The 20213-nt window shown below is 35.8% G+C and overlaps 1 protein-coding gene across 1 annotated transcript; it reads right to left on the reverse strand.

Moving 5' to 3' along the window:
* Positions 1 to 14657: 14657 nt before the first annotated feature.
* LOC110894273 lies at positions 14658 to 19809 on the reverse strand. The gene is made up of 13 exons (XM_022141477.2): positions 19646 to 19809; positions 18450 to 18523; positions 18252 to 18326; positions 18049 to 18124; positions 17039 to 17103; positions 16777 to 16878; positions 16534 to 16623; positions 16387 to 16461; positions 16167 to 16280; positions 15634 to 15681; positions 15421 to 15483; positions 15260 to 15310; positions 14658 to 14955 (listed from the first exon to the last, which is right to left on the reverse strand). The coding sequence occupies exons 1-13, from the start codon at positions 19686 to 19688 to the stop codon at positions 14830 to 14832; spliced, it is 1002 nt and encodes a 333-aa protein (XP_021997169.1). The 5' UTR covers positions 19689 to 19809; the 3' UTR covers positions 14658 to 14829.
* Positions 19810 to 20213: the final 404 nt, after the last annotated feature.

Here is a 20213-nt window from a genome sequence, read left to right on the forward strand (position 1 = left end):
CCGCCTGGTCAGGACCAGGAGGAGCCCTCCCCTTATATTTCCTCTTCCGTTGAGAAGGATTCGTACCAGACATGATGTAAATACAGAGAAGTCGGAAAAAAGAATTCAAGAAAACTATTTGGAACAACGGAGAACGAAGAGAGAAGATAGAAGGAAAACACACTTGAAATTTGAAAAAGTGAAGAGGAATGAGTAACCGCCTCTTATTTATACCCATCGCATTTAATGCGATGGGTAGTGGACCGTCAGAGTCCAGAAAAGGAACCAATAAAGGAGTGGCACGTCAGAAGAGAGAGAAGACGTCGGCTCTTTTTTCGGGAAGCATGGGCAACAGAACCGGCTGACGTGACAGAAAGTAACTGCAAAAGCAACTGTTTACCTCTGATAAGACAGGGGTGTCGGATAGTCACACCAAACACTTCCCCATGCCCACCAAGCTTCCATCAGAAGGAAACAACAAAGGAGCCAAAACCCATGCGCCATGCGTCCATTTGGCTCACCTTTTACAAGGGGCCAAAACCCATGCGCCATGCGTCCATTTGGCTCACTTTTTACAAAGGGCCAATACCCACGCGCCATGCGCCCATTTGGCTCATTTTTTATAAAGGGCCAAAACCCATGCACCATGCGTCCATTGGGCTCATTTTTTATAAAGGGCCAAAACCCATGCGTCATGCGTCCATTTGGCTCATTTTTTTAAAGGGCCAAAACCCATGCGCCATGCGTCCATTTGGCTCATTTTTTATAAAAGGCCAAAACCCATGCGCCATGCGTCCATTTGGCTCATTTTAATAAAGGGCCAAAACCCATGCGCCATGCGTCCATTTGGCTCATTTTTTATAAAGGGCCAAAACCCATGCGCGACGCGTCCGTTTGGTTCAAATCTTTCTTCCAAATCACCAAACTCCACGCGCCGTAAAAACCACTATTCTTATAAGTCCAGAATCCCTCCTAGACGATCAACTCAACTAGAAGGCACACTGGACTGGGGGGACTTGAAGAGGTATGGTCCCAATTCCCTGCCTACATGGCAGGGACCACACCACTTTCTGAGCACACTTGGCAGCCACATCAGCAAAGCAATCCAGAAGCTTCTAGAAACTTCTGGAAGATCTGCAGGTGGCACCAAAGATGCTCTACCAGACATAAAGGACAAACGTGTCACCAACCGCAGGACGCCACGTAGGCCTGCAGCAAATCAGGGAGCAGAACTGACGTCGTCAGTACAAGGTTTCCAGCATGGGCAAATGCAAGCGCGCCACGTGTACCACTACGCCTGCCACAACAGAGCAAACCAAAAGGATATTCCCCCTGGTCGGACAGCTGGCGCGCACCCACAGCTGGCACAGCTGCTCCTCCCTCCTTTACCCTCCGGCTATAAATAGGACCCTTCATCATTCAGGTTCAGGATCTTTTATGCTCTAAACTCACACTATACACACACTGTTTATTTCTCCCGGAACAGTACTTATTCTCACGCCGGAGCCTGGTTAAGAGGGAAATCCCCTTTCTCCCCCTCTTAACGAGACTGACGGTGTTTACTGTTTTGCAGATTTCGAGCCATCGACACGAGAAGGGAAAGAGGTTGAACCCCATAGACGAAATAACCCCGTCGATAAACCTTGTGTTAATCGGTGTTTCATCACCATTATTACATGGTGGATCCACCTAAGAGCCTTACAATCATTAATTTTGTTGATATGGTTCTATATGGAGAGTTCAAATGAGAAAAAAATATAAATTAAGAATAAAAAGAATAAAGGGTACAAAGGTAATTTAAATAAATTACTTAATGAGTATATTCTTTATTTTTGTTATTCAAACTAATGAACCCTAATCATTAAATGAGTCATCCTATAAAATAGTTTTGCACCTTACACAATAAAAACAATCATGCACATGATCCTACATATTCAACGTTTCCTACACCATAAAAACAATGTTTTGGTGTAAGGTACATAATGTATAGGACTCCAACACTTTTAAATAATTTTGCGACTCATAATAAAATATGTGTAGGACCCCAACACTTTTAAACAATTTGGTCACTTCTAATAAAATTGGTGTAGGACCAACACATTAAATGTGGTGAAGGAGGAAATTATGGTGGCATTAATAAGACTTAAGTAACCCTTTTAATATTTATTAGTATTCTAAATCAAAATGTCTATCATACCCTTATTAATTAAACCATTAATTAAAAGTAGACAAAAATTATATCTTGATTTACAACCATTGATCAAAAAAATATAGGGTCTAGATTAATTTATTTTTCTTATTGCAAGAAGATTCTTTTCAAATGAACCTCCCCTAGTTTTATAATCTATTATTGGTCTTATTCCTTAGAAATAATCATAAATGGGCATATGCAATATCATCAAAACTAGTATTTTCTCTAGATACAAAACCAATATAAATGCCCAAAAAACAAAAATTGAAAAACTTGAAATAAATAACATGATTAATAATATATTAAAAGGTTGCAATCACTATTAATCTATGTAATTTTTTCTACGAAGAAAGACTAGAAATTGAAATCTCATAAATCGAGTAGTGAACATTAATAACCAATTTCATATAGTTTTTAATTACTCATGAAACATAAAATTTAAATGTGATGAATTAAGTCTACTTTATAATATTAAAGATAAAATTTACTAGTGATGAATTAAGTCTACTTTATAATACATGGTTGTTTAACATAAAAAACTTTTATGCGTGTCCATAATGACGTAGAAGCGGTTAGTACTAAGATATATAGGGATAAGATCAAATAAAAAGTTTATTTTGCCTAATTAGGATGAGAAGGAATCTTAACCATTCATTTTTCAAATTAATGGTTAAGATGAAAGTGTAGGAGAAATGATGAGTGAAAGGGTATATTGGAAAATTTCATATATATGTACTTTCTCTCTCCACATGCATATTTCACCCCCGTTTTTTAAACGTTCATAACTTTTTTATACGATATTATTTTTTCATAAAAATTTCACCGTAAAATCGAGCGTCTTTTTATCTTTAAATTGAGTACCATATTGCTATATAAAATATGAAGACTAAAAAAACTCACTAAAATTTGTTGTATTTCTATGTTGTATAACATTTTTTGTGCTGGGTTTTTGTACTATATTTTTGTGCTAAATTTTTTGTGCTGAATTGTTTTGTCTTAAATTTTTTTTCTCAATTTTTTGTGCTGGATTTTTTTGTACTACATTTTTGCTGAATTTTTTTGTGCTATATTTTTTGTACTATATTTTTTTTGTGCTATATTTTTTTTACTAGATTTTTCTTGTGCTATATTTTTTTGTACTAGATTTTTTGTGCTAAATTTTTTTGTACTAGATTTTTTGTTGTATTTTTAAAAAAACAAAAGGGGTGCCACATGTCATTTTTACTCCTATTTATAAGGATCAAAATGCCCTTCAATCCTACTTATTAGACCATATGTAATGGGGCTTTATAAGGGCATGAAAGATTTTGATAATGCCCTTACACCATTACTCATGGGCATTATAGGGGCATGAAGAGTGAGGGGCATTTCTATAATAATGCCCAAAGAGAAGAAAAATAATGGAAAGTAATAAATGAAATGGGCATTAACCATTACACCTTTTTTAAAAGGGCATTATGATGATGATGTGGTGAAAAATGCCCCTTAGTGGGCATTAACCATTACCTATGGTCTTAGGAGTGTCACATGTTATTATCACAATCCTTCTTAGGCTACTTAGGCAAAATCCACTTTTTAGTGGATCCTTCCCCAAGATATATATATATATATATATATATATATATATATATATATATATATATATATATTGAAAATTAAACTCCATTAAAAAAAAACTAGCCGACCCCACAAAAAACGAAGGGGACCACTAACCATATACAACAGATATTTACACCACTCTTTCTATACAATGTTCTTATACTTTGACCTGCACTTTAACCAAAGAAATCCCAATCTCTTAACATCCTCCATTATATCTTCGCTGCTCCCTCTTCCCTTTGAAAAAATCTTTGAGTTTCTCGCCTTCCAGATGCATCAACAAGTAATATTGATAAGGCCATGAACCACCTCTTTTCCTTTGACTCCGATCCCGCATGTCTTGTAGTATTCTAGCAGATCTTTGAAGAAAACTGCAAAGATAGTCGGAGTCTTGGCCCAAGAACTGAGACTCGACCACACACGAGCAACAATATCGCATGTTGTGAATAAGTGCTCCACAGTTTCTTAAGCCTCCCCACAAAGAGCGCAATCTTCCACATCGACCATAATGTTTCTTCTAGCCAACGCCTGCCTTGTCAGAATACGATCTAACTCCGCCCGCCAAACGAAAATAGTGCACTTCGCTGGAATCCAATTGCATTTTTTTAACAACATAAAACTGACCCGTGTCCTTTTCTTCATTCATCAAACTTTTCACTGAAGCCGTTGTAAAATATCTGGACCCTTCTGGAATCCACTTCCATTTATCTCTTTGATCCGAGAGGTTAATCGTCGAAAGAATCGTCGTGCATTCTTTCCATTCAGCAAGTTCATCGTCTGAAAAACCATTTCTGCACCAATTCCAGTTCCACCCCGTTACCTACACATTATTCAATACTCTCTCGCTAACACTGCATGTTTTATCTTTTTCAAGTGCGAACAACCGTGGCCACCTAGTCATTAGCGGTGTCTCATCAAACCAAATGTCAACCCAAAATTTAATCGAAACCCCATTATTCACAATGCCTTTGATGTAGCTATTGATATTTCTCCCTTTTATCTTCAGTCTCGACTCCATTCTTATGATATTAATCCACACACCTGCCAAAGCAGGATTAGCAGTCAAAATATTCCAACCTCTCCTCTTACCATGACAAGCGTTCACCACTCTTCTCCAAAAATGCCTTCCTCCACCCTATACCTCCACACTCATTTCGTAAGAAGCGCCTCGTTCACAATTTTAAGCTTGCTTATTCCTAGGCCACCCAACTTTTTTGGAAGCGAGACTCTTTCCTAGTACTAAGATAGATGATCTAGAGAAAATGTTAGCATTCTTGTCACCATTAATAACAATAGCTAAATGTTTTGAATAATTAAAGCTTTTTTAGACAAAGAAATTATAAATCTACTCGGTTGAGGTGGTGAAAAGGCTTCTAACAAAAGGGATTGATTTTAGTAACAAATATGCTATGAAATGTAGAAAGTGGATCCGATCGAAGTGTAATGTGTTCGTGTGAGGGAAGATTCGATGGACCATTTATTTACTTCGTGCCTGGTCATTGCTATTATTTGGCAATACGTTAGTGCATGGTGTAAAATGGCTCCGTTTTTTCACATTTTCATTTAGAGGCCTTCTAGAGATGCACAATCATGTCGGTTTGAAAGAGCTAGCTAAAGAGGTGTTCCATGGTATTGTTATCATTGGCTACTGAGCATTTGGCGGGCAAGGAATAGGCCAAAGTTTAATAATAAACAAGTGGGGATTGAATAAATAGTTTAATAATAAACAAGCGGGGATTGAATAAATCATAAGCGAAGTGAAATCGATGGGGTATCTTTGGATTAGAAGTAGATTAAAAAAGATGTCAGTGTCATGGACCGAATGATATAACTTTGTAATCATGTAATTTGTTTTGGTTTGGTCGCCCCATTTTATGGATTGGTGTGTTTCTAATGAAGTTTACGTTAAAAAAAACAGACTTGAAACCACGTGTTTAATTAGATGTTGATGAATCAGTTAAGACTTAAGAGTGATTTGTTAATCTATGACATAAACCCTTAAAATATTTATTGAATCTTTCTATACTACTATATAATACATATTAGAAGGATGGAATTGAAATTTGACACCAATCCAATAAACTTCATTTAATAAACTCAATTTAATAAACATTTTATAACTAAGATGTCATTTAATAAGTTTTATTTAATTAGTTTTATTTAATAAAATTTTAAAGGTAATATTTACTATTTTTTATATTTAAGATGTCATTTAATTTTTTTTTTTTATAAAAGATCAAAAGAACTCCATGAATTTTTCAAAATCAAGTTCAATGTTATCTTTTAATAAAAGGTTTTGTCGGAAAAAACCTTACTGACCTTTGAGTTGATTACATGGTAAATGTGAAAATTATGGTATTTAGGTTTAGAGTGGTAATCCTATATGTTCAAATGTTTTTTATAAGCGTGAGAATCCTGCCGGCTTGTTTTTTTCTCAAATCGGTTTGGTTTTTTTAAGAAGGATTAGTGTCACACCCCGACCGGGTAAAACAACAAATCGCGGCGGAATCGTCGGGGAGTGTTGTAACAGAATCATTGTTTCAAAACAAACGGAAATTTGAAGTTTCGTTTTATTAAACATTAAACATTTACATCATCTTGAAATCATCTTGAAATCTAAACAAACAAGTTAAACATAGTCTATCATTGTTATTAAGTCACTAAGGCCTCGTCTAGTCCTATGTGGGCATGCATCCTAGCAATCAACATCATTCAACAACACCTGAAATATATGTAAAAAAACAAAGTCAGCAAAGAAATGCTGGCGAGCACATAGGTTTATGAGAGTGTCGGATTCATGGCTAGTTTACATGTTGCAATACTTAATTAAAAACCTTGTTTTGAAAAGTATAGTATTGCGACATAATTAACCAACTCAAATCAAGTTGGTTATAATTTATAAAATCTCGTAGCCATGATTCTTAACCCAAAACATTTATTTAATTAAATCAAATTGTAAAACATCTCGTAAAAACTCGTTAATAAAACTCGTATGGTTTATATTATTCAGAAAACATCATTGTGTGACATAGTTTCAAAATCGTTTACCCAAGTGAACTAAATAACGCCACGGAATGTAATATGATGAAAACACTTATATATAAGAAGTACCAGCGGCGTATCTACCATGTTTTCATCACATTACACCCGCCCCGTTATCTAAACACTAACCAAAAACCAATCGTTTAACTCGTTAAAATCGCTTCAGTCATTTAAATCATTCTCGTTTTAATTGTGAAAATTACTTTTGGTCATCTCGCTAATAACATCCAAACCTTCGTGACTCGACTATCTCGAAACTCGCATTAATAAACCACCAAATGGTAAATTAACAATCACAGATTCAGTCGTTACCCACAACCCCCACACATAACCATGGGTGAAGTCTGATAACGGGATTTGTCAAATCCTATGGTACCATAACGGCATAACCTAATACTGGTCGGTTCGGCCAAAACTAATGAATGTTATTCGTTATGTAACTACAACCAACAAGTTTGTTCACTTTATCGAAATCGTTATTAATTTAATATAAACCATTTTAATCATTTTCGAAACCATCGTTAAAACATCGAAATCATTTAACACATGTGAATCACCCCAAAACAATCGAAAACAGTAAAATATGGGAACTATGTACTCACTTGAGCATGCTTAGAAGTCTTGAGTAACAACCAGCAAAGCTAGAGGGATCACGGAAATCAATCGGCACCTACTATAAGTACTACGTAAATAAACCGGACCTAAATCGGAAGATCGGATAGGATGAGGTTTCGTAGACCAAATGAGTATTGGAACTCATATGATATGGTTTAACAAAGCCTACATACTAAATCGAAACCTAACCTAAGTGCTTACGACCCATTACGACCCGTTTAGGTAACTTACGCTACTTTAACGCGTCGTTCGCGGGAAACGCGTTCGGACCGCCTAACTAGTCCTATGACAAGTATTATATGCCTCAACATGTCTAATAATGTTACCTAATTAGTTTAGATGTGAAAATTTAGGTTACATATGCTTAAAATGAATTTATGCGTAAAAAGGGCATTTTGGTCATTTTCCTAAGGCATATAAACTACCTATCATACAACTACTTAAACGAAGTGACCATAAGGTATAACCTCGGAAGGTTATTCCCTATGCAACTATGGTCACAAAATATGTTTGGTCGGATCCTAATGATCGACCAAACGGGTCTAGTTTGAAAGTCTAAGCGGTTGTTAAGACAACTTGACTTACGACTCTATATAAGCACTAGATTAAGAGTGACGAGCTAAACATGTTAAAACATTAAGTTAGAATACAGGTTTTGATATCAAACAAAGTGTTTTGATACCCAAGAGTAGTTTGGTTACAAAATACGCATGAATACGCATTTTGACCGAAACTACGACTCGCCACTACGCCTAATCAACGTGGTAATTAGTAGGTATAGTCACACGAGACTATAACCATCGTGATTACGCTCACGTTGCAATGTTCAAACGAACTTTGTGTTGACCATAACCTGGTCAAAGCAGAAAGTCAAACATTGTTTGACTTTCGTGCTTAAAACGCATAAAAGAACGAAAGAATGCTTACAAAGGGTCCAAGCTAGGAAGTTTTGATTCAAACAACTCAGGTATGAAGTAATAACTTCAACTTAGAGTTGATCGAACCAAAGTGTGAGCAAAAATGGAATGAGAGCTTGGGTTTATATAGGAAACCCACAACCGTTAGGATCGTTTCTCGCATTCCGTGCTTCGATCTTGGCCCTCCACTTGGGCACATGGTTTTCAAAACCATGGGAACATGTAAAACTAACAAATACCAGCCCAAAGTATGCTAAATCAGCCATTAAAACCATCAAAATCTCAAAATTGGACTAGATACAATGAATCTGGTCATTTTGGCACTTTTTGACGCTTTTAGTCCCTGTTGATCAATAAGTTTATTTTTGCGCACCAAAACACCTCAAAGCCTATTTCTAAGCTATGTAAAGGATATTTAGGGCATGTTTAACTTATGATCAAGTTCCGGAACGTTCGTTACACTACGAATCGGCATACTTTCGTAGTTTGTTGAAATTAGTCCCTGTAAGCGAATAAACTTGATTTCGACACACCAAACCCTCCAAAACTTATTTCTAAGTTATGTAAAGGTTATTTAAGGTATGTTAAGCCCATGTCATTGTTCCGGAGTGTTTGTCGCGTTAAACTGATTACGTTTACGCATCAGTTCGCGTATAACTTTCCAGAAAGCGATTTAGAGCTCGAAATCGAACGAGAATTGATATGTGCAAATGATACACATATTTATACAAATCCCAAGTATGAAACACAATATTTCATTGGTTTGTTATTTGTTTGATGGTCGTGGAGGCACATATGTCACAGTTAGAACCGGTTTTGGCTAAATTGGTTTGGGCTAGAAACCGGGTTGGACCTAAAATAAACCGAACCTTCTAGAACCAATTGGGGTTGAGGAAAACTAAAACATATTTAGTTTTGTAATATTTTAGCTTTAGGTTTTTTTATTAGTGTTATTGTTAATGATTCGTCTATATTTCAAGTTAAATTTTGTTTATAATCGGTGTGTCCTCCGCGCTTTGTCGCAGGTCACTTCTAGACTTCTAGTATAGTAGAATGTCTATTATAGCAATAAATACTATAGCTAATATTTTATATTAAGAAAATCTGAAACTCCCTTTCAAGCCGGTGAAAGTTTTATGACTCATTTATTGTTATAGTTTTATGACCCTTTTATTGTTGCACTCTTGAGTAGTCTAAAAGTAGCCTAACCAAGTCCCTCTACCTCTACCTCAAAGAGCTTGATTTAGATCTCGTTTTGTTTAACTTGATAGAACTTGAGCCCGCCTTGTTTCAATTTGTAGTTTTCTAAATCTCGAGCTCGACTATTGAGTAAATTTTCAAGCTTGGATTTTGATTATTCACTATTTATCAAATTATTAGATATTTTAAATTATACACATATAAGAATTAAGATAACATATATTATTTAGTTGTTTTTTTAATTATATAATGTATACATACATGGTTGCAAAAGTCGCTAGGCGCTCCCTAGTCGGATTCGGGAGTACTCGGGAGGTACTCGGGAGTATTCGGGAGTACTCGGGGAGTAATTGGCCTGAGAGAAGAGTACTCGTGCCTCGGCAACCTACCTTGTAGCGAGTACTCGGGGAGTACTCGGAGCCTAGTCGGGACTTTTACAACCATGTATACATAGTAGTATTTGTTATATTTATTTACAGGGTTATTAGATTTTATCACCCCCAACTATTGGCTATTAGCCGCTGCCACTCCAAAATATCACTTTGACGCCCGTCACCCCCAACTTAACACTTAGTGTGTTCTGTCACCAAGTCGTTAACTGATCACTAACTTTTGATCCTGTTACTATAATTTTGGGGTGTCATAGGGATTTTAGGAAGGTTTTAGGGATCTTAGGACACCCCAAAAGTATAGTAACAGAATCAAAAGTTAGTGAACAGTTAAAGACTTGGTGACAGAACACACTAAGTGTTAAGTTGGGAGTGGCGGACGTCAAAGTGATAGTTGAGGGTGGCAACAGCCAATAGCCAATAGTTAAGGGTGATAAAATCCAATAACCCTTATTTATATAATATGTTTACTTCGAATCGTAACCTTAGTCAATCTCAATATATGCAACTCATGCCTAGACTTATTTATTAAATAACTTTCATTTAAGCTTGAACTCGGTTAAGATATACTAAGCTTTTAGAAATAACTTTACAAATGGATTATAGCTCATTTACACACTTACACTTGTTATGCTATTAAGGCCGGAGTTGACTCCATGGTATTTCTATATATGTAAAAAAATAATATACCTATTCACCAATTAGATTAAAATAAAATGACTTCATCCAATCTATAGTTCCATATCTCCAATGTTTTAAAAATCGGTTCGAGCCTGCCAGTAGTACCGGTTGAACCGTACGGACGTACGGTAGAATCCGCTAAACCGCCTGGTACACCCTGTTGAACCGTCCGATGCACCCAGTTAAACCGTTTCTAAGCCTAATCCAGTACAGTATAAAAACCGGATTTTAAAACATTACACATCTCAATATCTCTAGGTTGTTTGTATTGCCAAAAGATGGATAAAGACTTTGGGTTATATGGGAAAGTTTGCATCTTTATAGGGGTGGTTGTGAAAAATAAGAGGGGAAGTGGGAATTGATTGGGTGAGGAGGGGACCATGAAAAGAAGATGAGTGGTTGGAAATGCTTGTGGATCCCATGATGTCAAATGTTTAACCTTAAAAACTGAAACAACGTCAATGTCACATATATTAACACGTGAACAACTCTTTCTTTTTAAGGAAAACACTTAAACTCTATAATGGCTTCTTTCATTGCTTGGTTGTCTTTACCGGACACTTTTTTCACTTTTTGATTTTACTTTATTGATCGAATTTCGTAGATATACATATATAGAACAAGAATAGATACATCGTGTGTTTATATATACAATTGGTCGCCCTTATTTTAAATTTAGATTGAAAGATAACGAATCTTAATTTTGAATTTTTTTTGTTAAACTTTTTGTAGAGAGGTTTAAAGCCTTCCACGTTACCACCAGGTAACCAACCAAGGGGGCTCACGCCCCCTTTTTCGTGAGTGCGTTAAGGGGGATCGGGGCGCCCATTGAAAACCCTCGTGATGGGTGTGATGAATATGAAACATCACCGCAAGTGGGTGTTTCATGATGATGAAGAGGACTTCCGTGATGTATATCGTAGTCGTGGAGAAGGGTGTGGGTTGTTTCAACGGTTTTGATTGGGTGTGGGTTTATATGTGGTGGTGTGATGGAATGTGATGATGTGATGGGTGTTGCAAGTGTGATGATAAAAATGTGATGGAATGACGTATCAAATGGTGATTGGATTTGATAGGGTGAAAGGTGCCCCTTCACCCTAACACGCGTGAAAATGGAGTGAGTTTAAAGAGAGCATGGACCTCATTGATCAACCAATGAGAATCCTCCAAAGGGAGGTGAGGGCGCCAATGGCTCATGCCCACAACACATAGTCTTAAACTTTTAAATACTACATACTTTTTTACAAGGCTATACTATAAAATCGAGAAAGCAATGCCTTTACTCTAAGTATAATATTGTTAATTTTTTTAAAGAACTTAAAAAAGAAACCTTCTTATATATTGTTGATTAAAACGGTATGTATAAAATTATCTACAACGTCCAAAGTATCTTGGTTTGTGCGATTACAATAATATGTATAAATTAGTACAAAAATGTATCTAAAATCACACTTATAATTATACATGCACATATACCCTTACCTAAAATACACATAACACATGCAGGATACTTTATAGGATACTTTATACATTTCATACGAAAAAAAACACAAGATACCTCTCATACACTCGCTCTACACACACATATACACATTTCACTAAAAATCAAGTACGGCACAACCTTTTTCCAATCCTACAACAAATTATAAAATTAGAATATTTTTCACCAAACACACCATCAGCATGTAAAGCTTTGCATAGAAAGTATACCCGAACATTCTTAATGCAACCATATTTGTATTATATATCTGATTTATGCAATGTGTTTTTTTAATTTTGTCTCTTACCCTAAATAAAACACAAATAAACCACAAATAAACCACAATTAAGTCTAGTGGTTCAATTTCTGCCAAGGGTTCTGATAGCGATGGTGGCTAATGGCTATCATGAATTTTGTTTTGGGTGACCACCATCTCCAATTTATTGGTTTTTAAACTTATTATATATATTTATGTATATGTTGTTTGGCAGCTTTCTGAATTGAAATGCATTTGTGTTTCAATTTGTGATCACTTATTTAAAAAGCCTAAGCCTTAAATTGGGTGATTCTTGTATTTGAAACCAACTTTTTACAAAATCTTATTAGATACACGTCTTAGCCTTTTAAATAACCTTTTATAGAGTTAATAAATTAAAGCATTAAATAATAACAATTTAGAAATTAAACATTAAATAATAACAATTTAGAAATTAAAAAAACAAGACTAGCAAGTGAACTAGGACGTTTATGAGTTACTCGAGAAATACTTAATTCAAACCGGCCGATATTTAACGAACTTAAGTCCAAACTGGAGATCATGTGATAGATGAGCTCATGTCCGGGATTAAGATACCGAGATTTTATAGGCTCACCAAGCAAAATAAGTTTATTATTTATATCAATATAATAATTTTTATTTAATATAATATACATATATAAATATATAATATTTTTTTGTTATATATAACTGTGATAAAAAATAGCAAAGTAATTTATATTGTTTTATACATAAAATTATAATCTTTAATTTATGTAAAAAATTATTCTTTATTGAGTAAATTACAAAAAATAGTCCTTTATGTATGTCACTTATTGCAAATTGTGTCCTTTATCTTCAATAATTACAGAAAACGTACTCGATGTTTGCAAACCCTTACAAGTTATGTCCTTTAGCCCTAACTTAGTTAATTTTTTTGGTTAAATATGACCATATGGACCTCACATGAGGGTATTTTGGTCATTTTACTCTCATGTGAGGTCCATTTGGTCAGATTTAACCACAAAAATACCCTCATGTGGGGTTCATTTGGTCAGATTTAACCACACAAATTAATTGAGTTAGGATTAAAGGACATAACTTGCAAGGGTTTGCAAACATCGAGTACGTTTTCTGTAATTATTAAAGACAAATGACACAGTTTGCAATAAGTGATTTACATAAAGGACGATTTTTGTAATTTACTCGAGTTAAGAGCTTTAAAAATTACTCATAAGTTATACTCAGGCCTTAGACATATAAATTAATACAACACTCGAGCTCTTTTAAATTTCAAGAGCTGAGCCCAAGCTTGAACCAAGAAACCCTCAACATGCACTTTATGAGAAAAACCTTACAATTAAGCTATTAACATTTATTTCATATACTAAACTTTTAAAATTATTTAATATCATCGTATAAGAATACTACTCAATTTTTCTTAGAGAGGGGTCAGGGGGAAGGCCAGCCCAATAACACTAGACCATATTCAATAGATATTCTTTTTGCCACAATGTGAAAAACAGGTCTGGACCAGCGAAACATCTGGCCCATTTTAAAACTGTGACTTGCAATCGTGGTGCATAAACTAACCGGTCTGTGAACCGGAACCGGAACCGGAACCGAAACTGATATTGTAACTAGTTTGGCAGAAACCGGTTAGGAACCGAACGGACCTAACCACTGGTTTGAGATAGGTTTGTCTATTTTGGGTTGGAAACTTGCAATCTTTTTTTCTTCAAAAATTGATTCACGCGACGCCAACTGGTCCAAATCACATTAGGCACATCACGTGAGTGGGTCATCAAGCTTGAAGAGTTGTGCAATCAAATTGATAACTACACAAGGACTATTATAATAAACTAGCTGGAGATTAACCTCGCGTCACTTCACAAATCCCGTCTTTGGAGCAATTGACTACACGCGAGACAAAAAGGCTCATTTATATGTGCATAGTTTGCCAACGTTGATCCGCAAAATGTTACTTTAATGACCACCTATGAAAGAAAATCATGAATAGTATAGCCTAAAAGGACCGGAACAATGCAAAGGAGACAGCCTAACATCTTTAAACCTATTAACCCAAAACGATTGACAACCCGAGTTTAACCTTTTATAATCCATGCGCATTCTCCATTAACTATCATTCTTTTTAACTAATTTTATAATCCATGCGCATTCTCCATTAACTGTCATTCTTTTTAACTAACACCACTTGGCAGCAAAGCCACAGCAGCTCTCAATTGGGAAGAGATCGAAACTGACTGACGAGCCTCCTTGGATCCAGTGGTCTTAAGCACAGTCCCAAAAACCCTAAATAAACCTTGTATTATTATATAAACACAACCTAATTAATTCTCACTTGTCACAAAATTCATTACCCTCTACCTTCTTCATTCTACAAGATGCAAAAATGGTCCTTTTAATATCAAAATATATGTTCCCCTTGTGTCATGTTCACATCTGAGGATAATATAACGTCACTGCCCGTTAGAAGGGCGGTTCTTCGAGAAAACAGAACCGATATTAGAGAACGTCCGCCCAAATACGCCAGAGGGTAAACTCGTGCCTTCTGATTCAACCACTTCTGGATTTTCTTGAAGAGCCTGAAACGTATTGTCACATGATTAACATTTTAAACCGAGATTTTTGTCGAATCTAATATGGAAGGTTGTCGGCCCCGTTTGGTATAAACGAGATGACGGTTTGTTTACTTATGAATGAGTCGAAGCATATTGATTAAAGAAATAATCCTTGTAAGCATATTGATTAAAGAAAATAAAACAATGAACAAAAAGTGTTCCGGGTCAACCGGACACGACTCATATCACAAATTATCCGGTTTGACCCGGAAGCCACCCGTTTTATCACCTCTATATACTTGCAAATAACGTAAGAATTAAGAATAACCTTCAAGCCAGAGGCAGAGGCTGAGACAGAATTTCCCAAAGGTCTTTTACCCTAAAAGACACAAAGCAAGAATTACAAACGTGACCCCAAAACAAAAACAAGTTTAATATAATTTGCCACTTCTACTACTAATATTAACTGACAATTGATAAGACACGTACCCCAGGCGAAACACGTGGGGATGATTGTTGCTCTTCTATAAGAACCGGAGGCAAAGACATAGTCTGCAATGAGAAACAGATGCTTATATAAAATATTTCACAAGCCCTGTGTTCATAATAATGATTGAAGATAAATATTATGCGGGACCCATTTAAAAAAGCTTAATGGTTTGCTGAAATGGCATGACAAACAGACGGGTTAAAAAAGCATACCCGTTGTGTGGATGGAAGAGCTGGCCTTGATGAACTAGACGCGTTTGCCTACAAATTAGAACCATCACTCTGAATGAATGGGTCTGATTGGTTATATCAAAAAGAGTAAAGTGCCCTTTTCGTCCCTGAGGGTTGGCCAGTTTTGCGACTTTTGTCAAAAGGTTTGTTTTTCCGCATCTAGATCAAAAGGTTTGAAATCTTGCCGTTTTCGACCGGCTCGTTAACACCATCCATTTTTATTTGTTAAGTCAGGGGTATTTTCGTCTTTTTTGCTAACTTAAAGAGCAATTCAGCCTTTTCACTTTATGTAAAAAGACCAAATACCCCAGAAAAAGGCTGAATTGTCCTTTTATACCCCTGACTTAACGGAGAAAAATGGATGGAGTTAACGAGCCGGATGAAAACGGCAAGATTTCAAACCTTTTGGATCCATACACGGAAAAAACACACCTTTGGATGAAAGTCGCAAAACTGGCCAAACCTCTGGGACGAAAATGGCATTTTACTCAATCAAAAGTATCAATATACGATACCTGAATGTGTCCCACAGATGCCTGATTTTCCAAGGTTATTGCGGTACGTAGTAACCTCGCGACTCCTAGGTTTGTGTCATCTTGTTTCAATTCAATCCTATTCAACTTGGTCTCCTATGACATATACAGTTGACCAGTATCGAAAACATGAGTTGACCATCTCAGAACAAAAATATGTTGAATGTCATATAGGTGATGTAAATTAGTAAATGAATCGCACCAGTGTATAAACTGCATGGTGTACTTTTTGAACGTCTAAAGCAATCCCTTCTGTATTTCCTCGTAGAGAAGAAACCTACATGGTTTAATAAAGAAGTTTACGTAAACGTAATACGATATTCAACTGTTAAAACACAAGAAAACATACCTCCTCTTTTGTTGATGCAGTGATTTCGGCAAACTCGTCTAAACTACAATCGACACGATCGATTCTTGAAGATAAATGCCTCTTGGTAGCCTAAACAACGGCAAAAATAGCCTTATTAACTATATTATACTAGAAAGAAAAGTAAAATACATTTCGGATAATACAAAAACTATTCGTAGGTAAACGGGTCAAAATGGTGTCCTCGACATACAACTAAAGACAATTTTATAACGAAAGACTTACGGCGAGCGAAGAGTAAACATTTTCCAGCTGTTTAGCTACGGCATTCGTTGCATCAGATAAGCTACGCCTTGTGGCAAACATCATATCAGGAAGTTTCCAACCCTGCAAACATGTAAAAAACTGTAACTTGAAAAGCAAACATGAAGGAAACTGTAACTTAAATGCATTACCATAGATATATCATTAAAGTTAAGAAGTATTAAAAAACTGTAACTTGAAAAGCAAACATGAAGGAAACTGTAGCTAAGTTTGCGAAACTTACCTTCCACCAAGCATAGCCATATCCTACTACGACAACAATGACAATGAGCCCATATTTTTTGGAACCTGCATGTAACCGTAACATATTAAAGTGACGCTGGTGAAAAGTATAACTGAAAGAAATTCAACAAATCAACATTCATAAACTCATTTCATGTATAGCATTGATCATGTGCAGGAAGATCATTTCACAGAATAAAACATATGGTTTAAACTTCCATTAACTGGTATACGCTATGTATAACTAGAGTTTTCAGAAATAACATTATATGACCATGCCATAGTTTTGTATTTCGTATATCCTTCATTGTTGTTTCTAGGGCTGCAAACTTGGTTTTAAAATGTGTGATGTGCCCGATGCGCTGACGCAATTTAAAACCAAGGCTGCAAACGAACTGAATGTTCGGTGAACGGTTCATTTGTGTTCATTCGTTTAATAAATGAACGAACACGAACAAAAAATTTGTTCGTTTAGTTGAATGAATGAACATGAACAAAGGTCGTGTTCGTTCATTTATGTTCGTGAACATCTGGTAACGTGTTCGTTTATGTTCGTTTGTGTTCGATCGTTCTTTAGAGTTGTTAATTTTGTATTTTTATTTAAATACTTCAAAATTTTGACAAATAACATATATAACAAGTGTTAGTGTATTATATGTTCTGTTCATGAACGCTTGTTTGTGTTCGTTCATTTTCATTTGTGTTCGTTTGTTTTCAGGAACATTAGTTTGTGTTCGTTTTTATTCATGAACGTTCGTTACCTAAAATTAACAAATGAACATGAACACGCTCATTTCCTTAACGAACGAACATGAACATAAAATCTCATTCATGTTCATAAACAGTTCGTGAACACGTATATTTCCTTAACAAACAAGCACGAACAAGTTCTTGTTCGTATTCGTTCGGTATGTCTGCAGCCCTAGTTGTATCGGTCATCTCACTATATAAATATGAGCTACATATATAGAAATATAGAAACTATATATAACGAAACCATTAACAAGCTACCTGAATTAGTAGAAGTCACAATGGTAACATGTCTATTTGATGCTAAGAGTTGAAGCTCCTGCCTTAGGCTGTTAACCTGTTACATATCATACAGCATCATAATAACCCAATAATTAATCAATGAAATTGTAAATCTAAAACTAAACATTATCTGGATACGAAAAAAGGTGTTTAAAAAGTAAGGAACCAGTAATAATATAAACCTGTGCCATCAACGAGTCATTGCGTGGTTTCGGACTTGAACCGGTTTTCTCATCATGCTTAATTAGTTTGAGCACCTGTAAAGACATAAATCACAAAACTTTAATTGACAAGATAATGAAGAGAGTAAGAGACTATTGTGGCACTGGAACATAATTAAGATATGATGCATGGAGTTAACTAGAAAAGAGATCGTTTACCTTAGAGGCCCCAGAAAACAAATCACCAACACCAGGAATGCGTCCTTCTTTTGCAAGAACTGATCCAACAAGACCTACCAACAATCAAATGATATGTTTAGCTAACCAAGTCTCTATGATGTTAAGTTTGTGTGCACCAAACTAATGTTAAGGATGTCAATGTATGATTCATATAGAGCACTAGGTCAACATCATCATCATACTCAGTAAATCCCACCAATAGCAAAGCTAAGGTAGGGTCTGAGGAGGGTAAGATGTAGACAGCCTTACCTCTACCCCGTAGGAATAGAGAGGCTGCTTCCAGTGAGTCCCCCGGCTCGATGGTAGTTTTGTATCAAACCTTGACATAAGGCACATAACATTCAGCAATTGGGATAAAGGCCGATTAATGCATGTACCCCCTTGTCTTTCGGCTATCAACGCCACCACATGATGCATGATTAACCATCCCCTCTTTTAACGTTATTTTCACGAAATTAGTAAAATAACGTTAAAATTAGAGCACTTTCACTTTTGCCCCCGAGCGCCCACACATTATATAGAGCACTAGGTATTCAATGTAAATCCAAATATCCAATCATCCACCATTAAATTCCACTTGAATTACAAGGCGCCCCTTCAGACAATGCAAACTGCTATTGCAAATTAGACCGAGTGTTGTGGTTTGACGCCCACCCAGGGCGTGACCACAACCCACGTTGGAGCCACATCAATGCAAACCCACAATGTCCTCTTCACGCCTTGCCCCTCCCCAACATCTTCAAGCAAACCCATTAATCCACACACATGTCAGACACACGCCCGTTACCACACTCACGCCCGACCCCTTAACGCGGTGTTTGGCGCCACACCACTATACACAATCTTATGCTACTGAAATTAATCACACTTAACATTAAAATCCTACTGTTGAATCTCCCAATTCAAACAAAAACCCTAATTACACTAAAACCCTAACAGTCACAAAACCACATATACACACAAATTCAATCTCTCTAGTGTAACCCTACTATATCCAGTGAGCTACACATGATTAATCATCAATCACCATTCAAATTCAACTTTCCTGTAACTAATTAACATCAAATGAAAGCATACGGAAGATCGAAAACCGGATAAAATGATAAAAATATATATAAAAAAAGTCATTAGGTTAACAGTTAACGATGTAATGATGAACGATTAACAATTGATACCTGCGCCAATGATTATTGTGAGCTTCCCGAGAGGAAGAGCCATCGTCGATTAGTTTGAGTCGATTGCAATTTTGTACATAATTTTTTTTTTTTTGTCAACGAGAAACTAGGTGAGCTTCGAGAAGAACATGTAAACGTTTATTCTTTAAAATTATTCGTTTTGGTGTTTATTTTTTTTAGGTGATATCACTCGATAGTCTATCTAAGCATCTTAAAACCAATCAACAAAATCATTATTATTATTATTATTATTATTATTATTATTATTATTATTATTATTATTATATTTTTCTTTTGCAAGTTTTATGCTTCGAACGCAAACTAATGTACTTTTAAGGGACCGTTTGACAATTTCTGAATGGTTAAGTGCTGAACTAGTAAGAGGTCTGAACCATTAAGTGTTGAACCAGTAAGAGATCTAAACCATTAAAAGTCAGTATAATACTTAACCGTTCAAAGGCAAATGTCTGACCAATTCAGATTAGAGTTCTTAACCATTCAGACTATGTATAATGCTTAACCATTCAGAGGTAAATATCTGAACCATTCAGACATATGTTCGCGAAAC

This window comes from Helianthus annuus, chromosome 12, assembly GCF_002127325.2.
Source record: "Helianthus annuus cultivar XRQ/B chromosome 12, HanXRQr2.0-SUNRISE, whole genome shotgun sequence".
Classification (NCBI taxonomy): Eukaryota; Viridiplantae; Streptophyta; class Magnoliopsida; order Asterales; family Asteraceae; genus Helianthus; species Helianthus annuus.